Source organism: Leucopleurus acutus, assembly GCF_964270905.1.
Source record: "Leucopleurus acutus genome assembly, chromosome: 11".
In the NCBI taxonomy this organism is placed as follows: domain Eukaryota; kingdom Metazoa; phylum Chordata; class Mammalia; order Artiodactyla; family Delphinidae; genus Leucopleurus; species Leucopleurus acutus.
The window spans coordinates 22,254,001-22,276,205 of NC_139152.1; the positions used below are offsets into that span (position 1 = coordinate 22,254,001).

The 22,205-nt window shown below is 39.0% G+C and overlaps 1 protein-coding gene across 1 annotated transcript in view; it reads right to left on the reverse strand.

The window, feature by feature from the left end:
- The window catches only part of ITPR2 (inositol 1,4,5-trisphosphate receptor type 2), a 526,257-nt gene that overhangs the window by 330,085 nt on the left and 173,967 nt on the right, over positions 1-22,205 (reverse strand). Inside the window, exons 20-21 of the mRNA XM_082849662.1 lie at positions 17,002-17,146; positions 15,179-15,329 (exon numbers count right to left, since the gene is read on the reverse strand). Of these exons, the coding sequence (XP_082705788.1) occupies positions 15,179-15,329; positions 17,002-17,146 (296 nt within the window). The remainder of the gene's footprint in view (positions 1-15,178; positions 15,330-17,001; positions 17,147-22,205) is intronic.

Sequence of the window (22,205 nt, forward strand, 5' to 3'; positions counted from 1 at the left end):
TGAAGTCACCTCAAGTTAAATCAAAACTCTTTAATAAACACCCACTGTTTCGTGTTAAACTTTCTTGGGAAACTTGGAAAAAGTAGAAAGCAGAGTCCCTGCAGATGAAGAAGTCATCTGTACAGAAAGTAGTGTAACAGCCGAAAGCACATCCGCGGCAGGGCTGTTGGTTTTTGTGAAGAACTAGAGAAAAAGAAAAAGAAAGCTGAATTCAAAATGTGGCTCAGCAAGCTACAGGCTGTATGGTCTCAGGGCAAGTGTTTACCCTCTGCACGAGCACATTTCCTGGGCACAGTGTGGCCACAATACCTACTTGCTGGATTGTGACAAGGATTTCAGATAAAAATATGCAAGATTTTGATGTGTGCTAGGCGTTAAATATAAATAATAGATTCCCTTCTGAAGTAATCCTCTGTCAAATGTGTGGCCTAGCAAATGGTGGACACTCACTATTAACTATATAATAGACATATTACATAGTTATTCTCTGCCTATTTTTTTACCTTCATTTGATTTTTGAAAGGGACATGATCTAGCGTAGATCATGTGTTTGAGAACCTCTTGATATAGAGAGAGAAGACTAAGCCCAGAGCGGGAAAACAAGTCCTCCCAGGCACCATTGATAACTAAGAGAAAACCTGACAGTTATAGGCACTTTTTCTAAAACTTCTAAAAGCTTAAGGAGGAAAAAAATATATAACAAAAGTGTAAAAGACATTATACATTAAGCCAGAAAGGACTTAGAGGTGCAGTCAGCACAGCACAAAGCTGGTAAGAGAACCAGACTCAGAAGATCAGAATATCACAGAAATCTTCCTTCACATCCGAAGAAAAGGATTCCATAAAACACCTGCTGCCCGGAGTAGATTTCTGATGCCAGTGATTCTGGGGCATTTGGAAGTAGGTAGCCTCTAGAAATTTTTTTCATCTCTAGAACTTTGCTGTGCATTTAAATGTCTTAATGTTGTTTTTATTTGTCTCCCTAATCTCTATCTTCTATAAGATCTGAATCATTTTTATTTTTCTTCCTAATCTGTTATTTCCTATGAGATCTTAATCTTGACCTACAGTTTTTCCAGTCTTGGTACTTTTCTGGAAAATATCTGTAGTGGATGCTGTGATGGTCCTGCCCAGATTCCCTTTCAGGAAGGAAGGACTATTGCCTCAGCTGCTGGCAGTGCCACTTGGGGGACAGCCCTCAAAAGTCAGCCCTCTGGGGATTGGCTGGTCTGAGAACAGCTGCCTCAAGCAAGACCACACCCCATTCCAGGGCAGCCCACGGGGACATAAAAACTCAGCCCCCTCACTCCAATGAGAGAGAACTCTGAAAGGACACCCCAACTTCACACCACCCAGAGCCTCCCCACTAAGACCACAACACAACCCAATTTCTCGCTTGGCCCAGGCCTGCTTCTTTCCCTTCCATTCCACCAGTGTTGATGCTAAGAGCTCTCCCTAATAAGCCTCCGGCATGCTCATCTCTGTTCAGAGTCTGCTTCCTGGGGAACACAACCTGCACTAAGGACCTCCAGAGATCCTGGGCAGTTGCTGTCAGGAGACGAATCTCAAGGCATGATGAGAACACACTCATCTGACACAGGGCACACACACAGAGGACAAGAGAAACCTATCACTGTGGACAGGATTGCACACGTGTCCCGGCCGCCTCTTTGAGGCTCCAGCTCCCTCTACTAGAAGCATATGATGTGAATGGGGAGAAGGTGTAGGCAGAAGGGAGAAGAAGCTGATGGGAGCAGGCAGGTGTGAGGAACGAGACCCAGAGCGGATGAGACAGATCTGCCTGAAGGCGAGGGACAGGCTGGAAGCAGAGATGAGGCAGGACCATCAAATGGTGGTGGGAAAAATTAAGTCCAGAAGTCCAGGAAAGAGATGTTCAGATGATGACTGGTCACTGTGGCATCTTCCTCCGGCAAGGCAACCTGCCTGACACTTCTGAGCACTGTGAGCTGTGCTGTGAACTTATGTCGTTTATACCGACCTGGAAGGAGCTCAGTCTGATGAAACATTGACAGGAGCTGAAGGGACATTAGAGAGAGTCCTTAAAATGAAGCTGCCTGGACCTTTGCTACCTGCTGTTCGGTGATGGTCACTGTACTAAACCTCATTTCTGTTCTTTCTCATCCTCCAACTCCACATACACACGTCCTCGGAGTCCCAACTTGCACACAGGTAAGCCTTTCTTGCTTGCTTACTTGCTTTTTTTTTTTGGGGGGGGGGCGGTACGCGGGCCTCTCACTGCTGTGGCCTCTCCCGTTGCGGAGCACAGGCTCCGGACGCGCAGGCTCAGCGGCCATGGTTCATGGGCCCAGCCTCTCCGTGGCATGTGGGATCTTCCCAGACCGGGTCACGAACCTGCGTCCCCTGCACCGGCAGGCGGACTCTCAACCACTGCGCCACCGGGGAAGCCCTTGCTTGATTTTTTTGATACACTCGATATTTTAAGTGAACTAAGGCTCCTGGTTTCAAGGCATTGTAGCTGGTGTCTTTACAAAGAGCAATCACAGCTCCTAACCAGCAGTCATGCTTCATGGATATCTGCTAAAAGGAGTCTTTTGCAACACACATTAAAAAGAATACCATTGAGTGAGCGAATGAGAATCACATACTAATCTTCGAAGAATCACAGCTTTGAACTGAAAGAGACTGTAAAGATCACATTTAGATTAACCTCCTGATTTTATAAAGGAAGAAACTATTTTCTGGCAGACTTTTTGCTGCAAATATTTTCCTCCTTTCCCACCCATAGAACACTATTAAAAAATGTTTCTGCTCCACCTTCCATCTCAATTTCCCTTCTCCTTTCAAAAAGCAACTACGCTGCCAGGAAAAGCATTTCAAGGTGGATCATGTGAAGTCCCAGCCAAGGCAAAAAAAAAAAAAGTTAAATTGAAGAAGCAGCTGGTTCTTTGCCACTAGATGGGGAGTTAGCATGCCCTCATTGTCCTCCCCCAATCTTCTGGGGCAAGGGGTACTACTGGACATTTGTGTATCCAAGGTGCCTCTACTACCCTCCCTCCTTATCTCTTCTCTGCCCTGGGTTGGGCCCACAGGGCTACGTGAGTCACCAGTGCAGCTGGAATCCTTTTAGGGCAGGAGGATAATTTCAGGCTGCTGTGGTTACCTGTATTTTATTCTCTAAGACCAAAGGCACTTCAGCTCCCACCCTGAAACCTCAAAGGAAAGGAAATCCTAAAAGTAAATGGAATTTCCATCGATTTTTTTTTGGTGATTTCCCTTCTTCAATATTATAACACATATGCCAAAAAAAGAGATTATCTGGTTACCGACTGGGAACAGGCCGACCTTTCAGGGCTTGACTACAGAAACTCCCAAGAACTTGGAGCTGTGAAAAAGCAAAATGGTAGAAGATGAAAAGAAACTATTCGGCTCTTATTTGACCTTTTGGCAGTTTTCTGATCTATTGTCTTTTCAAACTGCGGTGAGTTCAAGGGTTGGGGGGCAATTGTGAGAAGAAATGACAGTGGTGACCTAGACACCCGAATGAGCCCAAGTCTTACTCAATGGTTAGACTTTATTGCTCCATTTTGGAGGTTTAAATTTGAACCCCAGTTCCATTCAAACAACAAACAGATAAATGAAAGGATATTGACAGGATAACTAAACAACAAATTAGACTTAAGCTATTTCCAGACTGTGTCAAGTTCTACACCCTGCTCAAATGGAGATGATACTCTCACCTTTCCGAGTTAACACGTTATGTTGCTCTTAGGAGAATGTATAAGTACGATTCACATTTGTCCCAACCATTTAAATGACTCTCTAGTAGAACAAAATACACCCACGCACCTGCAATAAGTGATCTTAATTAATCACATTAGGATAAGCGTTTCTCAGAAATACTGCAGGTTCAGTTCCAGACCACCACGGCAAATCATATATCGCAATAAAAATGAGTCTCAGGAAGATTTTTTGGTTTCCCAGTGCATATAAAAGTTATGTTTACACCATGGTTTAGTCTATTAAGTGTACAACAGCATTATGTGTAAAAAAAAAAATGTATACACCTTAACTTAAAAAATATTTTAATGCTAAAAATTGCTCACCAACTGGATTGTTTATTTTCTTTTAGCATCAAAGAAGGTCAGTGTCTACCCATGTTCAAACATTGCATGACATGCCTGTCCTGATAACAGTTGAGCCTTTTCACAGAGTGTATTCAAAATAACATGTCATTTAATAAATTCATAAATGTAAGAATAAATGAATGAAATTACCTTAATCATAAAAAAAAATGCTAACCATCATCTGAGCCCTCACGGAATTACGATCTGTTGGCTGGTGGAGGCTCTTGCCTCAGTGCTGATGGCTGCTGACTGATCAGGGTGGGGCTTGGTGGTAGTTCAGGTGGTCACGGCAGTTTCTCAAAATAAGACAATAATGAAGTCTGCTGCATCGATCTTCTTTTCATGAACAATTTCTCTGTAGCTGTTTGACAGTATTTTAACCACAGTAGAACTTCTTTCAAATGTGGAGTCAATCCTCTCAAACCCTGCCACTGCTTTACCGACTCAGTTTATATAATATTCTAAATCCTTTGTTGTCATCCTAACAATCTTCACAGCATCTTCACCAGGAGCAGATTTCATCTCAAGAAACCACTTTCTTCTCTCATAAGAAACAACTCATCAATTGTTCAAGTTTTAACTTGAGATTATAGCAATTCAGTGACATCTTCAGGCTCCACTTCTAATTCTAGTTCTCTTGCTACTTATACCACATCTGCAGTTACTTCCTCCACTGAAGTTTTGAACCCCTCACAGTCATCCCTGAGGGCTGGAATCAACTTCTTCCAAACTCCTGTTAATGTTGATATTTTGACCTCTTCTCATGAATCACAAATGTTCTTAATGACATCTAGAATAAGAAGTCTTTCCAGAAGGTTTTCTATTTACTCTGCCCAGATCCATCAGAAGAATCACTACCTAAGGCAGCTATAGTCTTATAAAATGTATTTCTTAAATAATAAGACTTGAAAGTCAAAATTATTCCCTGATCCATGGGCTGCCAAATGGATGCTGTGTTAGCAGGCAGGGAAACAACATTAATCTGGTTGTGTGTCTCCATCAGAGCTCTTGCGTGACCAGGTGCACTGTCAATGAGCAGTAATATTTTGGAAGAAATCTTTTCGTCTGAGCAGTAGGTTTCAACAGTGGGCTTAAAATATTCAGTAAACCATGTTGTAAGCAGATGTGCTGTCATCCAGGATTTGTTGTTGCGCTTATAGAGCACAGGCAAAGTAGAGTTAGCATAATTTTGAAGGGCCCTAGGATTTTCAGAAGGGTAAATGAGCACTGGCTTCAACTCAGTCACCAGCTGCTTTAGCCCGCAACAAGAGTTAGCCTGTCTTTTGAAGCTTTGAAGACAGTCATTGACTTCTCCTCTCTAGCTATGAAAGTCCTAGATGGCAACTTCTTCAAATAGAAGGCTGCTTTGTCTACACTGAAAATCTGTTGTTTAGTGTAGCCACCTTCATGAATTATCTGAGCTAGGTCTTCTGGATAATTTGCTGCAGCTTCTACCTTAGCACTTGCTGCTTAACCTTGCACTTCGATGTTATGGACATGGTTTCTTCCCTTAAACCCCATGAACCAACCTCTGCTAGCTTCAAACTTTTCTCCTGCGGTTTCCTCACCTCTCTCAGCCTTCAGAGAATTGACGACAGTTAGGGTTCTGCTCTGGATTAGGCTTTGGCTTAAAGAAATGTTGTGGCTGCTTTGATCTTCTCTCCAGATCACTACAATTTTCTCCATATCAGCAATAAGGCTGTTTCCCTTTCTTACCATTCATATGTTCACTGGAGTAGCACTTTTAACTTCCTTCAAGAACCTTCCTTTTGCATTCATTGCTTGGCTAACTGGTGCAAGAGGCCTAGCTTTTAGTGTATCTTGGCTTTCAACATGCCTTCCTCACTAAGCTTAATCATTTCTAGCTTTTGATGTAAAGGGAGAGCCGTGCAACTCTTCCTTTCACTTGAACACATAGAGGCCACTGTATGGTTATTAACTGGCCTAATTTCAATATTGATGTGTCTCAGGGAATAGGGGTGCCCAAGGAGAGAAGGAGAGACGGGGAACGGCAGGCTGGTGGAGCGGTCAGAACACACACAACATTTATTAATTAAGTTGGCCGGCTTATGTGGACATGGCTAGTGGTGGCCAAAAACAATTACAAGAGCAACATCAAAGATCACAGATTATCATGACAAACATATTAATAATGAAAAAGTTTGAAATTTTCTGAGAATTAACAAAATGTGACACAGAGACACAAAGTGAACAAATGCTGTTGGGAAAATGGCTCCAGCAGACTTGCTGGACTCAGGGGTGACACAAACCTTCCGTTTGTAAAAAATGCAATATCTGTGAAATGCAATAAAGCTAAGTGCAATAAAAGAAGGTATGCCTGTAGTAGTATCAATCCTTGATTGTGTATCCTTCAGCAAGCATAAAGAGAGACGCATAATTTTTTATATGAAATGTACTTTCACAATTATATTGACTATATCCAGTTTATCAGCCTGTATATGGCATTTGCTTTTAACTTCTAAACATGACAAAGAAGAGCACTGCTTGACATAATCCTTCGATCCAAAAGATCAATTACACTGAATGGTGCCTGTGAATTCTAAATCACTGAGAGTAAATGACAGGTATTAGGCAAAGCACACTGACTGAACAACATAGCCTGCTGGGAGTGAATACACTTGTTTGAAAACAGTATTTCTTTTCTTAAGTGAGTACATAGTGAATGAAAAGTTGATAGTTGATAGCTCTGAAGACGAGAATCTTCTGCCTCACTACAGTAAAGGCCAGGGCAGTGCCAGCTCCTTTTGTCTCCGTGTGAGTGTGCCTGGATAATTTTCTGAATGGACCACCTCTAGGGCACGAAAATGAGAAGCTGCTTCTGAACCTATCAATTTCTGCGGAGCATGCCAACTAAAAAGCCACCGTGACGGTGAACAGACACAACCTGGGAGCTAGACTCAGACTCCCAACCAGCTCTAGGATGAGGACAACTCCCAGTGACGTGAAGGGCTGCACTGTAACCAAGGACCCAGAAGAGGAAAACTTCTGTAATTGCCACTTTCCAAGGCAGCCATCCCCATTGCCTCAAACACGAATCACTGGCATCTAAGCCTACAGGATTTCCCAGAAAAACATATGAATGCTGTGTGCACACCCTATTTAAGACAGGCGCCACTGAGGCCGGCATGGAATTGAACTCCGGGAACCGTAAGCCTTCACCTTCTCCACACACCTCTCTCTTCTTCCGCTCCCCTGGGTCTGACCTGCCAAACAATGACCAGACACATTTCTCTGAATGTCCAACCCCAACTGTGCTGGAGCAGAATTCTTAAGTGGTAAGTCGATCAAAAGGATAAAAAAAGACATAGTTCTATTGCACAGAATTTTCCAGACACAGTATGAGAAAAGAAAGCTGTTATCATTTACTTGAAAGAGCTGGCCTGTCCAGCAACAGTGCTTATAAAATTACCTCCTATTTTTAAAAAATTGTATTTTGCAAATGACTGCCAATAAAAATAAAGTTTCACTAAAATTAAGAAAATATAATCAAACACTTTTAATATACAAGAGCCAAGATGGTGCTACACCGAGTATTATACTGTGGCAATATTGCTACAGCTCCCTGACTCGTCCTTTAGAATAACAATTCTTTTTTCTCCAGGTACTTCCCGTAATCTGGGATTTCCTCTCTGGCATCAGCCTCAGTCTCACCCTGTACCACAGAAATTTTTCCCAGGCCTGACAATCCTGTCTCCACATATGGAAATTCCAGAAATGTGTTGTCTCTTGCTTCTTTTGCTAAGAATTTATAGAGTCTAATAGGGCTTTTGTAGGAATTTATAGCTTAAGAGAACTCAGCTATAATAACACATCTCCTAGAAGAGTTGCAAGATAATGCTGTAAGTTTGAAATGTCATCTACACATAATAAATCATTTCTTACTTGGCTAATTATTGGCTAATTATTTAAGTCATTAATTTTTCTGTTTTGAAATACTTTCGAATTTATGGAAAGAGTTACAAGAATAGTACAAAGAACATCCATAACACCCTCTGCCCACATTTATCAGATCCACAAATTCTGCCACATTTACATCCTCTCTCTCTCTGTACACACACACACACACACACACACACACACACACACACACACAATCTTTCCTGCACTCTTTGAGAGTTAGTTCCAAACATCATGACCTTTTTAACTCTCAATTCTTCAGCACGTATTTGCTAAAAACAAGTACATTCTCTTACATAACTACAGTACAGTACAATTATAAAATTCAGGAAATCCGATACAACACTACAACCTAATGTACAATCCATATTCAAATTTTACCAATTGTGCCAATAATGTCTCCTGTAGATAATAATTTTCCTGATCCAAAACCACATATTATATGTAGTTGCCATGTCTCTTTTATCTCCTTTATTCTGAAACAGTTTCTCAAGCTTTATCTTTCATAACACTGACATTTTCGAAATGTTCAAGCCAGTTGTTCTATAAAATACCCCCCTCAATTTGTACCTGTCTGATATTTCTTCATAATTAGATGGTGATTATGAATTTTTGTCAGGAATACTAAACAGGCAATGTTGTGTCCTTCTCAGTACGTCACATCTAGAGGCACATGATGTTGCTTTGTCCCAATTTTATTATTTTTTATTTTAAAAATTTATTTTCAACTCTGTATTTTGTTTACTTACCTTAAAGAATACCTATAAGACCGAGCCCCTACAGAAGTGTTAACTTCAAAAAAATTTACGGACCAAAATTCTAACCTCAGTAACAATTTTTCTAAAATATTAGTTCATCAGACTAATAAATAATTGAGTGGTGCAAAAGATAGGAAGACTAATTCCTTGCACTTTAATTCTTCGCAATGCTACTGACTTACTCATGAATCTTACACAAATTAATTAATCTCCCTGATTATGGTTTCCTATATTGGTACTTCTTACAAAACAGTGTGGAATCCAGGCACAATTCCATTACATTCGCATATTGGCAATATTTATGAGCGAACAATGTATCCCTGCGAGGTACATTCTTTCTTTTCTGTTTTATGTAATGTAAATAAAGCCACATATTCACTTTTTCAAATGTACCTCAAGGCAACATTGACAAAAAGTATAGTACTTTTTTTTTTGTCTTGCAAGTATAGTTATGCTCCAAAGAAATCTAAAGAGTGTTTTACTATAAAAGCATTGTCCTCCCATATGTATGCAAGAGAATGATATTAAATAAACATTTAGTGCTAGTAAAAGCAAAAATGATTCCTTGAGAAGAGCTTTTAGAGTTGAGAGAAATGAAGAAAGCTCACTCTAACAAATTCTCTCAGAGGTATCTTGTGTAGTATAATCATCACTGTTATCAAATCGTGCTTAACAACAAACTATATTTTCTCACAGTTTACATTATGTATCCAATAATAGGAATGTATAAAAGAAATAATTTACCCTCTGATTTGCAGATATCAAGAGAAGGGATCTTAAACTATAGTCCTTAAATTCAAATTAATTTCAATGCCCCAAGAACCAGAATAACAGATTTCTAGGGTATTTACTACTAAGCATATTCTTTCAAATGCCAAAAATCTAGGCAAAGTCTACAAACCCTTTCCACAGATTAGGAAAATGCCTTTCCCCAAATAAAGAGACACCATTCTACACACCACACGAGTCGAGTGTCAAAAGGAAGAGACCTCTGAGCCTCGGTTCATGCAGGACACATACAGGCATTTCTTACAACACAGCAAGAAGTTTCTTAGAGAATTATAATGGGCTGATAAAAACTATCATGAATCACCATTTATACTGGAATAGAATTATGGTGTTTTATATTTAATTAATGGAGTAACACTGTGTGTCGTGGTTAAGCACAAGTCACTCTACATGGAAAGTAGTCCATGGAAAACCACTCAGCACATACAGTCCTCGATGAACAGCAGCTATCTAGGAAATATATCATATAAGCCAACAAACAATTGCAATTACTTTTCATTTGGCCTCCAAGACAACGTATTCTCCTGGTTTTCCTCTTTCCTCACTGGTTCTCTGTCCCAGACTCTTGTGCAGGGGCCTGCTCTATCTTGGTGTTCAATGTTGGTGCATCCAGGATTCAGTCTTTAGATGTCATTTCTTCCCAATCAACAATCACTCCTTAAGTGATCATATTCACGTCTCCTATGCACCAATTCTCACATTCATATTTCTACTCTGACAATACCCTAAGTTCATCCACATATCCAACTGTCACCATAACATCCCCAACTGGACGCCTAACAGTCATTTCCCACCTGATGTGCCCAAACAGAAATCCCGATTGTCCCTACAACCCTACTTATCCACTAGTCGTTCTCACCTCAATAAATAGTACCACATTCATCCAACTGCTTTCAAAACCCAGGAATAATCTTTGACTCTCTTCTTTCTTTCCCATTTCACATCCAAGTCCTATGAGTCAGGACAGTACCATTCCAAATTCATCCACTTCTACCACTTCTATTCTAGTCCAACACCATCTTCCAATCCTGCCATAGCCTCCTTTCTATGGTCTTTCTAACATTTATGTCCACATACATGTTCACTACTGTCCACTCAGCAGCCAAAGTTATCAAATCATACTGATCCCTTCTCAAAACCCTCTGAAGCTGCCCATCAAACTTAGAGCACAATTCAAATTCAAGGGTCTACAAATCTCTACAGTCTGAGCTTCCCCGGCCTTTTCTCCTGTATTCTCCCTTCCCTCACTTTGCCTCAGCCAAAATGGCCTTCCTGCTGCTCCTCACACATAACAAGCTGACTCTGCCTCAGGGCCGTCTTCCTTGATGCATGTAGGTCTCTGCTCAGACATCAGAGAGGTTGTTCAATGCAAACAAAAACTAGCTAGAAATGCAAACCAAAACTACAGTGAGGTATCACCTCACACCAGTCAGAATGGCCATCATCATAAAGTCTACATATAATAAATGCTGGAGAGGGTGTGGAGAAAAGGGAACCCTCCTGCACTGCTGGTGGGAATGTAAATTGATACAGCCACTATGCAGAACAATATGGAAGTTCTTTAAAAAACTAAGAATAGAGCTACCATATGATCCTGCAATCCCATTCCTGGGCATATATCCAGAGAAAACCATAATTCGAAAAGATACATGCACCCCAATGTTCATAGCAGCACTATTTACAACAGCCAGACATGGAAGCAACCTAAATGTCCAGCAACAGATGACTGGATAAAGAAGATATGGTACATATATACAAGGGAATATTACTCAGACATAAAAAAAGAATGTAATATTGCCATTTGCAGCAACATGGATGGACCTAGAAATTATCATACTAAGTGAAGTAAGTCAGGCAAAGGCAAATATCATATGATATCACTTACATGTGGAATCTTAAAAATGATACAAATGAACTTATATACAAACAGAAATAGTTACAGATGTAGAAAATAAACTTATGGTTACCAGGGAGTAAGGGGAGAAGGGATAAATTGGAAGATTAGGATTGACATATACACATTACTATATATAAAATAGACAACCAACAAGGTCCTACTATACACCACAAGGAACTATATTCAGTATTTCACAATAACCTATAAGGGAAAAGAATCTGAAAAAAAATAGATATATATGTATGTATAACGGAAACACTTTGCTGTACACCTGAAACTAACACAACATTGTAAATCAACTATACTTCAATTGAAAAAACATCTACTCTAGCTAAAAATAACTGTCCCTCCCTTCTCCATCATGCTCCATATTGTCCTACTTGATTTTTGTCCATAGTATTATCCAATGTAATAGTGTATATTCATTTGTTTATTATCTGACTGTCTCCTCCAATAGGGAGAGGTGAGGGATTATGCCTATTTATTAATTGTCTGTCCCCCCTAGGGCTAAGGACTCTATCTTGTTCATCATTTTTTTTTCTAGTGTCTAGAATAATGTCTGGCATGCAATAGTTGCTCAATAAATTCTTATTGAAAAATTAATCGTTCTCAGAGAGTTGAAAGAATGATTAAGGTATCCAGAGGTGAAAGGAGTTCATGAGAAAATATGAGAATTATAAACTATTGAAAAGAGTAGAAAACGTGTCTTAGAGGGCAGACACACACAGGACAGTGGAGAGTACGTACAAGATATCAGCAAATTTTCAGAGGAATAAAATACTCTGTAGGGTATAACTCTGAAAGCAGACTATAAGCACTGAGAACAAAAGTCGAAATCAATTTCTAAGATTTTAAAGAATGGTCTGGTGTAAAGTAAACAGGGTATCGTAAAAAGCATCATACCAGGAAGCATCTTTCCTTTCCTTTATTCTCCATTTGCTTTCATAGTGCCTCCCTGTCCCCCTCACCACTCTGTCTGAATATATACTATATATAATAGTTTCATTTTTCTATGTCTTAAGTCTTGGAGATTACCATCCTACATAACGTCACCATGTAGAATTCAGGTTATCTTTTAGTTACAGAATGTTTTCTTGGATTGGAATTTTAAATCTCAGGTCTGTTCCATTGTTTTGCTTTTCTTTTTCAGGGACTCCAATTATTCATATGATGGCCCTTCTTTGCCTTTCTTCCATTTCAACCACTTTCTCACTGACCATTTTTACTTGTTTCTTTAAATCCTTAACATTCTCATCACTGTTCTCCTGCCTTTCTTCAATGGTGCTTACTATACTTTCATTCAAATGTATTCTTCCTTTGATACCTTGTAATTCGATCTGTTATTTCTAAAAATAATAATAATAAAGTCTTTTTCTTTTTTGAGTCCAATCAACTTTCATTTCATTTCCCACTGGTTTGTGTTGGTCCGTTTCTAACCTTAGTTCTTGGATTTATGATTCAAGGTGTATTTCATACATTCATGTTTCATGTTTGAAGATATTTAATTCAGTTTAGAGTATCATTGACAATTTTCTTCTCTTTCATGGTTGATGTTCAGAGAGAAATTTCCATCAACTGAAATGTTTTGATCTTACAGTCCTTTCATAGAGATGAAGATTGATTACATTTCTGCATTTCATGGACAAGGTGACAACATGAGCTGGTTTACAAGATCTTCAGTTCAGGAGCACCCTCTTCTGTCTGAGTCATGAAGTGCAGTTTCTTTAAAGTCTGGCTTTTGTTGGGGGGCAGTGAAGGAAGTTATATTTTCTTCAATTTTTTTTAATAGATCATTATTGGAGTATAATTGCTTCACAATACTGTGTTAGTTTCTTTTATCTGGTATTCTAGATTTCCCCACCTTGTTTCTTTTTGCCTTCACCAACAAGACTCCAAAGGGTGCCTCTTTCTTACTTATAACTTTGTTCATCCCTAGAAGTATTGCTTTTCCACAACTGCTACCTGTGTACTTTCAAGTTCCTTCCTCCTTACTCAGTGCTCTTATCTACCTGGAATCTCTTTCAATATTTTCACCCTTAGGATAGACGGACTTTCTTTTTCTAAGGGTGGTTTTCTTTTTTCTTTTCTTTTCTTTTCTTTTTTGGCCACACCATGAGGCTTGATGGATCTTAGTTCCCTGACCAGGGATTGAACCTAGGCCCCCGGAAGTGGAAGCAAGAAGTCCTAACCACTGGACCACCAAGGAATTCTAAGGGTGATTTTCGTACAATCCCTTCCTGTCTCTTCCACATGGTTTTTCCAGAACTCCCTAACTGTCCACAGAGGCTCTCAGTAGGAACAGTGAGACAGTGCCACTAAAAACTGATGTTGCTTTTCCACTTATAATAACTGAAGTTCGGACTGTCCTCTGTTCTCTAGTTCTGCTGAAGGTGAGGGATTTATGGGGTATAATTTGCTTTTTATTGGTCTGTACAGATTTTTGGCAGATGTAGAAGGAATTGAGATTTAGGCATCACAATTAATTACTTCAGCTACTTGTTCGTTTATCATTCCTAGTCATATATTTCTTCCCTATGTCCGAAGTTAGATTTCCGGCTTTACTGTTTAATCCTGTAGTGGATACTATAGTGGATACATTATGCTCCACCCGCATCGCCTCTTAGAGCTGAGGTGTCTATTTCCTCAGTTGCTGGGCATGATGACTGCTGTCTTCTCGAAGCCGTGCTTCCCACTAAGAGTGACCCTTGTCCAGGGGGACTGCCTTACCCAAAGCTACACACCCGCTCTGTGATGAAGCCAGCAGTCAAGGCTGGCTAAGGCGAGGATATAAAGCTCAGGCCCTTTGCCTTAATTTGTGACCACTTTGAAGGGCCAACTCAGCTCCAGAGCTCCCTGTAGGATCAGCAATGACCTCAACTGTAACCTCACTGTGGCTCAGCTTCTCCGTCTGCCCAATCCTACCTTCCCCACTTCCTTACAGCTGTATACCTTAAATGCACTCTTCAGTATACATTCTGCAAACAATTCTATACCACACGGTATTTTCAGAGCATCCTACTTAAAGACAAATACCATCTGAAAAAAATTTTATTGAGTTATGAGATGGGCACTGTTATAAGTGCTTTGAATATGTTGTACACATTCACTTAATTCTCACATGGAGACTGTGAGGAAGATACTGTTATTTTCAACATCATATCTCAGATAAGAAAAGAAACTCTTGGAGAAGATAAGTACCTTGCCTAAGTTAATAAATGGTCAAGGCAGGATTTGAACATAGGCACTCTGACTCAAAAGCGCATGCTCTCTTGCCCACTTTACTGTGCTGCCTCTTGTGCTAGCCTTGCACTCTCTGCTTCTCTGGTGTGACCCTGAGTGTGCCCATTCTCTGCATTTTTTATGCCATGCTATGAAGCGTAGCCAGCACGTGACACACACCACAATGATCACAAGTATTAAGATTTTTTAACACATAATACTTCACTAGTGGATTGACCTTAACATGAGCTGCTGAAGGTGGAATTCATTGATCTTATGAAGTTGTCTTTTAAAGCTTTTCATTAAAAACAGAGAAGAATGTTTGTATATCCAGCCTGGTCACTGGTCACTCAGTCCTATCACAGGATGACATTCCATTTGCACACATATATTAGCAGGTACATGTTAACAACCACTTCTCTACAGATTTGTTTTCTATCTCACCTCAAAGAAATACCAAAAAGATTATAACTTTTCTCCAAAGTTCTTACCTCCATCTTGAAATTTGCTTAATCTTTCAAAATACGATGACATGGGGGCCTGAACGATGTCAAGGATAGCCAGAAGTGTTCTTGTTAGCCTTAATAATTCACTGAAACTATAAAATCCAAAGTATATAAGATTCCGAGCCAAGTGGACCACCTTAATTTTAAAAAGGCGGGGAGAAGGTGAAAAAGAAAAGAAAAACATTAGGAACGGAAATTAGCATTGACTTTTTATTATCTAAGTTAGTGCAGGTATTTCTAACCTTTCTAATTCTTTAATACCTAGGAATTGAAATATCTGTGAAAGCAACCACTGAACTCCAATTTAGTCAAGTTTAGAATTAAATCCAAATAAGACCAGTTCATCAACCCCATCAAAGGCCCATGTGACAAGAAGATGAGGTATCTTGTCAACAGCCAGCAAGGAAGGGATAAGACAAGATTTTAGTTGTATCAGGGTGGTTAAAAGAGGTTTACATTAGAATGATTTACCTCTTATTTAAACATTAACTTACGTCAGTAGGATACCACTTAATAAATAGTTACTTTAATGAATTACTTTAATAAATGAATATTATCCAAGAAATTTGTCTAGAAATATATGTTCCTTATGCCACTGTGTGGTCTCCTGGATACTGTAGGACATACTAGGTGTGAGAGCCAGCTTCCAAGATGGCGCCCAATGTAGGGTCTCCTTCCACATTGCCCCAGGGTTAGTCAGTGTCTCCAACGGCATACAGCAGAAGTGATGACATGACAGTTCTAAGATTAGGTTATAGGAGATTGCAACTTCCATCTTGGGCTCTCTCTTTCTCTCTCTCTAATGGTTGCTCTGGGGGAAGCCAGGTGCCATACTGTAAGGACACTGAGACAGCCTATGAAAAGGCCCACACGGCAAGAAGATGAGGTGTCTAGACAATAGCCAGCAAGGAAGTGTAGCCGCCAGCAACCACACAAGTGATCTTAGAAGCAGATCATCTAACGCCAGATGACTGCAACCCCAATCAACAGCTTGTGAGGCCCTGACCTCATGAGAGACCCTGACCTACAACCATCCAACTAATAAGCCCTCTCAGATTCCTGACCCACGGAAACTGCAACCCCAATCAACAGCCTGTGAGATCCTGACTTCATGAGAGACCCTGACCTAGAACTACCCAACTAATAAGCCCTCCCAGATTCCTGATCCACGGAAGCTGCAACCCTAATCAACAGCCTGTGAGATCCTGACTTCATGAGAGACCCTGACCTAGAACTACCCAACTAATAAGCCCTCCCAGATTCCTGACCTACGAAAACTGTGAGATAATACATGCTTGTTGCTTGGGCTGCTAAGTTTGGGGGTAATCTGTTACACACCAGTAGGCATCTAATACCCCAGATATCTTGTAGTGGCATCTTTTCTCTAGTTTTGCCCCTATATCCCCAAAGTGATATTATACCTGGCGGTATTTCAATTCAGTTTAATAAGGCTAAAAACATTACCTTCATGGAGATGAAAAAAACGTAGCCAACCATTTTATAAATATGCAAAGCTGTCTTTGTTCATTAAATGCAATAAAGCTTATACAATAAATGAAACTAAAAAAATCAGAGTATCTAACAGGTAATTATAAATAAAATATTTAGTATTCTGTATCAGGTATAATTAAAGCATCAAATCTATCCTTTAATCAGTGGCAGAGGGAATCATATGTTCATAAATTTAACTACCTCATTACTAAAACATTCTAAATATTAGAGGGAAAAAAATCTTTGATGCTCAATGTATCTAATTTTAGACAGCATAAATTGAATAACCTCATGGATTAATTGTTTAAAAAAATTACCTCAAATGTCAGTTTGTTTTTTTCTTTATCTCCAAAAGGAAAAGGCTGATTTACAACCTCTTTCAAGTATTCTTCAACAAATTCCATTGTCAGTGCAAATTTCCTCTTCATATCATTTCTGGAAGAGTCTGTTATAGAATCATATCTATGAAGACAGAAAGAATTTAAAAGAAGTTAAATTGATTCTAATCATTTAAAATAGGAAAATATATATATTTTGACCTCTTGTCTTCTAAGCTTGGGTAAATTAATGAAACTTTCTACACTTTGTACCCTCATCTATAAAATGGAGCTATTTTGAAATGAGTTGATACATGTAAAGCATTTAAATCAGAGTCTACCATTGTTACTCCTTTTATTAATTGTTACTCCTTTTATTAACATGATTTCTGTTTATTGGTTTCCAGAATAACTTTTCTATTATCAAGAGCTGTCATTTTACTTTACAAAAAGAGTATCTTTTTTGCATTTGGAAAATTAACAATCCAAGTCTGAATAAAGAAATGCCTTTCGTTATATTTCATTTCAAAACTGAAGACATTTGGGGGAGGGATGGATTGGCAGTTTGGGATTAGTAGATGCAAACTATTATATATAAAATGGATAAACAACTAGGTCCTACTGTATAGCACAAGGAACCACACTCAATATTCTGTGATAAATCATAATGGAAAAGAAGATGAAAAAGAATGTATACCTATGTATAACCAAATCACTTTGCTGTATAGTAGAAATTAACACAACACTGTAAATCAACTAAACTTCAATAAAATAAATTTTTTAAAAATGGAAGACATAATCAAAATCATTGAGTTCATCTGCTGAATTTAAAGTCTTCAAGAAATTTTTCCAGAGCAGAAGCAAGAAGAACTGTAATCCTGCAGCCTGTGGAACAAAAACCACATTCACAGAAAGATAGACAAGATGAAAAGGCAGAGGGCTATGTACCAGATGAAGGAACAAGATAAAACACCAGAAAAACAACTAAATGAAGTGGAGTTAGGCAACATTCCAGAAAAAGAATTCAGAATAATGATGGTGATGATGATCCAGGACCTCGGAAAAAGAATGGAGGCAAAGATCCAGAGGATGCAAGAAATGTGTAACAAAGACCTAGAAGAATTAAAGAACAAACAAACAGAGGTGAACAATACACTAACTGAAATGAAAAATACACTAGAAGGAAGCAATAGCAGAAAAACTGAGGCAGAAGAAAGGATAAGTGACCTGGAAGGCAGAATGTTGGAATTCACTGCTGCGGAACAGAATAAAGACAAAAGAATGAAAAGAAATGAAGACAGCCTAAGAGACCGCTGGGACAATATTAAACACAACAACATTCGCATTATAGGGGTCCAGAAGGAGAAGAGAGAGAGAAAGGACCAGAGAAAATATTTGAAGAGATGATAGTAGAAAACATCCCTAACATGGGAAAGAAAACAGCAACCCAAGTCCAGGAAACGCAGCAAGTCCCATACATGATAAACCCAAGGAGAAACACGCCAAGACACATAGTAATCAAATTGGCAAAAATTAAAGACAAAGAAAAATTATTGAAAGCAGCAAGGGAAAAATGACAAATAACATACAAGGGAATTCCCATAAGGTTAACAACTGATTTCTCAGCAGAAACTCTACAGCCAGAAGGCGGTGGCATGATATACTTAAAGTGATGAAAGGGAAGAACCTACAACCTACAACAAGATTACTCTACCCAGCAAGGATCTCATTCAGATTCGATGAAGAAATCAAAAGCTTTACAGACAAGCAAAAGCTAAGAGAATTCAGCACCACCAAACCAGCTCTACAAAAAATGCTAAAGGAACTGCTCTAAGTGGGAAACACAAGAGAAGAAAAGAACCTACAAAAACAAACCCAAAACAATTAAGAAAATGGGAATAGGAACATACATATCGATAATTACCTTAAACGTGAATGGATTAAATGCTCCAACCAAAAGACACAGGCTAGCTGAATGGATACAAAAACAAGACCCATATATATGCTGTCTACAAGAGACCCACTTCAAACCTAGGGACACATGCAGACTGAAAGTGAGGGGATGGAAAAAGATATTCCATGCAAATGGAAATCAAAAGAAAGCTGGAGTAGCAATACTTATATCAGATAAAATAGACTTTAAAATAAACAATGCCACAAGATACAAGCAAGGACACTACATAATGATGAAGGGATCAATCCAAGAAGAAGATATAACAATTATAAATATATATGCATCCAACATAGGAGCACCTCAATACATAAGGCAACTGTTAACAGCTATAAAAGAGGAAATCGACAGTAACACAATAATAGTGGGGGACTTGAACACCTCATTTACACCAATGGACAGATCATCCAAACAGAAATTAAATGAGGAAACAGAAGCTTTAAATGATACAAAATACCAGATAGATTTAATTTATATTTATAGGACATTCCATCCAAAAACAGGAGATTACACTTCTTCTCAAGTGTGCACGGAACATTCTCCAGGATAGATCTCATCTTGGGTCACAAATCAAGCCTCATTAAATTTAAGAAATGGAAATTATATCAAGCAACTTTACTGACCACAACTCTATAAGATTAGAGTCAATTACAGGAGAAAACCATAAAAAACACAAACACATGGAGGCTAAACAAAACGTTACTAAATAACCAAGAGATCACTAAATAAATCAAAGAGGAAATCAAAAAATACCTAGAGACGAATGACAATGAAAACACGATGATCCAAAATCTATGGGATGCAGCAAAAACAGTAAGTACTAAGACGTAAGTTTATAGCTATACAAGCCTACCTCAAGAAAAAAGAAAAATCTCAAACACCCTAACGTTACGCCTAGAGGAACTAGAGAAAGAAGAACAAACAAAACCCAAGGTTAGCAGAAGGAAAGGTCAGAGCAGAAATAAATGAAATAGAAGCAAAGAAAACAACAGCAAAGATCAATAAAACTAAAACATGGTTCTTTGAGAAGATAAACAAAATTGATAAACCATTAGACAGACTCATCCAAAAAAAGAGGGAGAGGACTCAAATCAATAAAATTACAAATGAAAATGGAGAAGTTATAAAAGACACCACACAAAAAGCACCCTAAGAGACTACTACAAGCAACTCTATGCCAATAAAATGGACAACTGGAAGAAATGGACAAATTCTTAGAAAGGTATAACCTCCCAAGACTGAACCAGGAAGAAGCAGAAAATATGAACAGACCAATCACAGGTAATGAATTGAAACTGTGATTAAAAATCTTCCAACAGGGCTTCCCTGGTGGTGCAGTGGTTGAGAGTCCGCCTGCCGATGCAGGGGACGCGGGTTCATGCCCCGGTCCGGGAGGATCCCACGTGCCGCGGAGCGGCTGGGCCCGTGAGCCATGGCTGCTGAGCCTGCGCGTCCGGAGCCTGTGCTCCGCAACGGGAGAGGCCGCAGCGGTGAGAGGCCCGTGTACCGCAAAAAAAAAAAAAAAAAAAAAAAAAAAAATCTTCAAACAAACAAAAGTCCAGGACCAGATGGCTTCACAGGTGAAGTCTATCAAACATTTTGAGAAGAGCTAACACCCAACCTTCTCAAATCTTCCAAAAAATTGCAGACGAAGGAACACTCCCAAACTCGTTCTATGAGGCCACCATCACCCTGATACCAAAACCAGACAAAGATACTACAAAAAAAGAAAATTACAGACCAATATCACTGATGAATATAGATGAAAAAATCCTCAACAAAATCCTAGCAAACAGAATCCAACGACACATGGAAAGGACCATACACCATGATCAGGTGGGATTTATCCCAGGGATGCAGGGATTCTTCAGTATACGCAAATCAATCACTGATATATACTATATTAACAAACTGAAGAATAAAAACCATATGATCACCTCAATAGATGCAGAAAAAGCTTTTCACAAAACGCAACACCCATTTATGATAAAAACTCTCCAGAAAGTGGGCATAGAGGGAACCTACCTCAACATAATAAAGGCCATATACAACAAACCCACAGCAAACATCATTCTCCATGGTGAAAAGCTGAAAGCATTTCCTCTAAGATCAGGAACAAGACAAGGATGTCCACTCTCACCACTAATATTCAACATAGTTTTGGAAGTTCTAGCCACGGCAATCAGAGAAGGAAAAGAAATAAAAGGAATACAAACTGGAAAAGAAGAAGTAAGACTGTCACTGTTTGCAGATGACATGATATTATACATAGAGAATCCTAAAGATGCCACAGAAAACTACTAGAGCTAATCAATGAATTTGGTCAAGTTGCAGGACACAATATTAGTGCACAAAAACCTCTTGCATTCCTATACAATAATGATGAAAAATCTGAAAGTGAAATTAAGGAAACACTGCCATTTACCATTGCAACAAAAAGAATAAAATACCTAGGAATAAACCTACGTAGGGAGACAAAAGAACTGTATGCAGAAAACTATAAGACACTGATGAAGGAAATTAAAGATGATACCAACAGATAGAGAGATATATACCATGTTCTTGGATTGGAAGAATCATTATTGTGAAAATGGCTACACTACCCAAAGCAATCTACAGATTCAATGCAATCCCTATCAAATTTTCAATGGCATTTTTTACAGAACAAGAACAAAATATCTTAAAATTTGTATGGAGACACAAAAGACCGCAAAGAGCCAAAGCAGTCTTGAGGGAAAAAAATGGAGCTGGAGGAATCAGACTCCCTGACTTCAGACTATACTACAAAGCTACAGTAATCAATACAATATGGTACTGGCACAAAAACAGAAATATAGATCAATGTAACAAGATAGAAAGCCCAGAGATAAACCCACACAACTATGGTCAACTAATCTATGACAAAGGAGGCAAGGATATACAATGGAGAAAAGACAGTCTCTTCAATAAGTGGTACTGGGAAAACTGGACAGGTACATGTAAAAGAATGAAATTAGAACACTCCCTAACACCATACACAAAAGTAAACTCAAAATGGATTAGAGACCTAAATGTAAGACCGGGCACTATAAAACTCTTAGAGGAAAACATAGGAAGAACACTCTGCCATAAATGACAGCAAGATCTTTTTTGATCCACCTCCTAGAGTAATGGAAATAAAAATAAACAAATGGGACCTAATGAAACTTCAAAGCTTTTGCACAGCAAAGGAAACCATAAACAAGACCAAAAAACAACCCTCAGAATGGGAGAG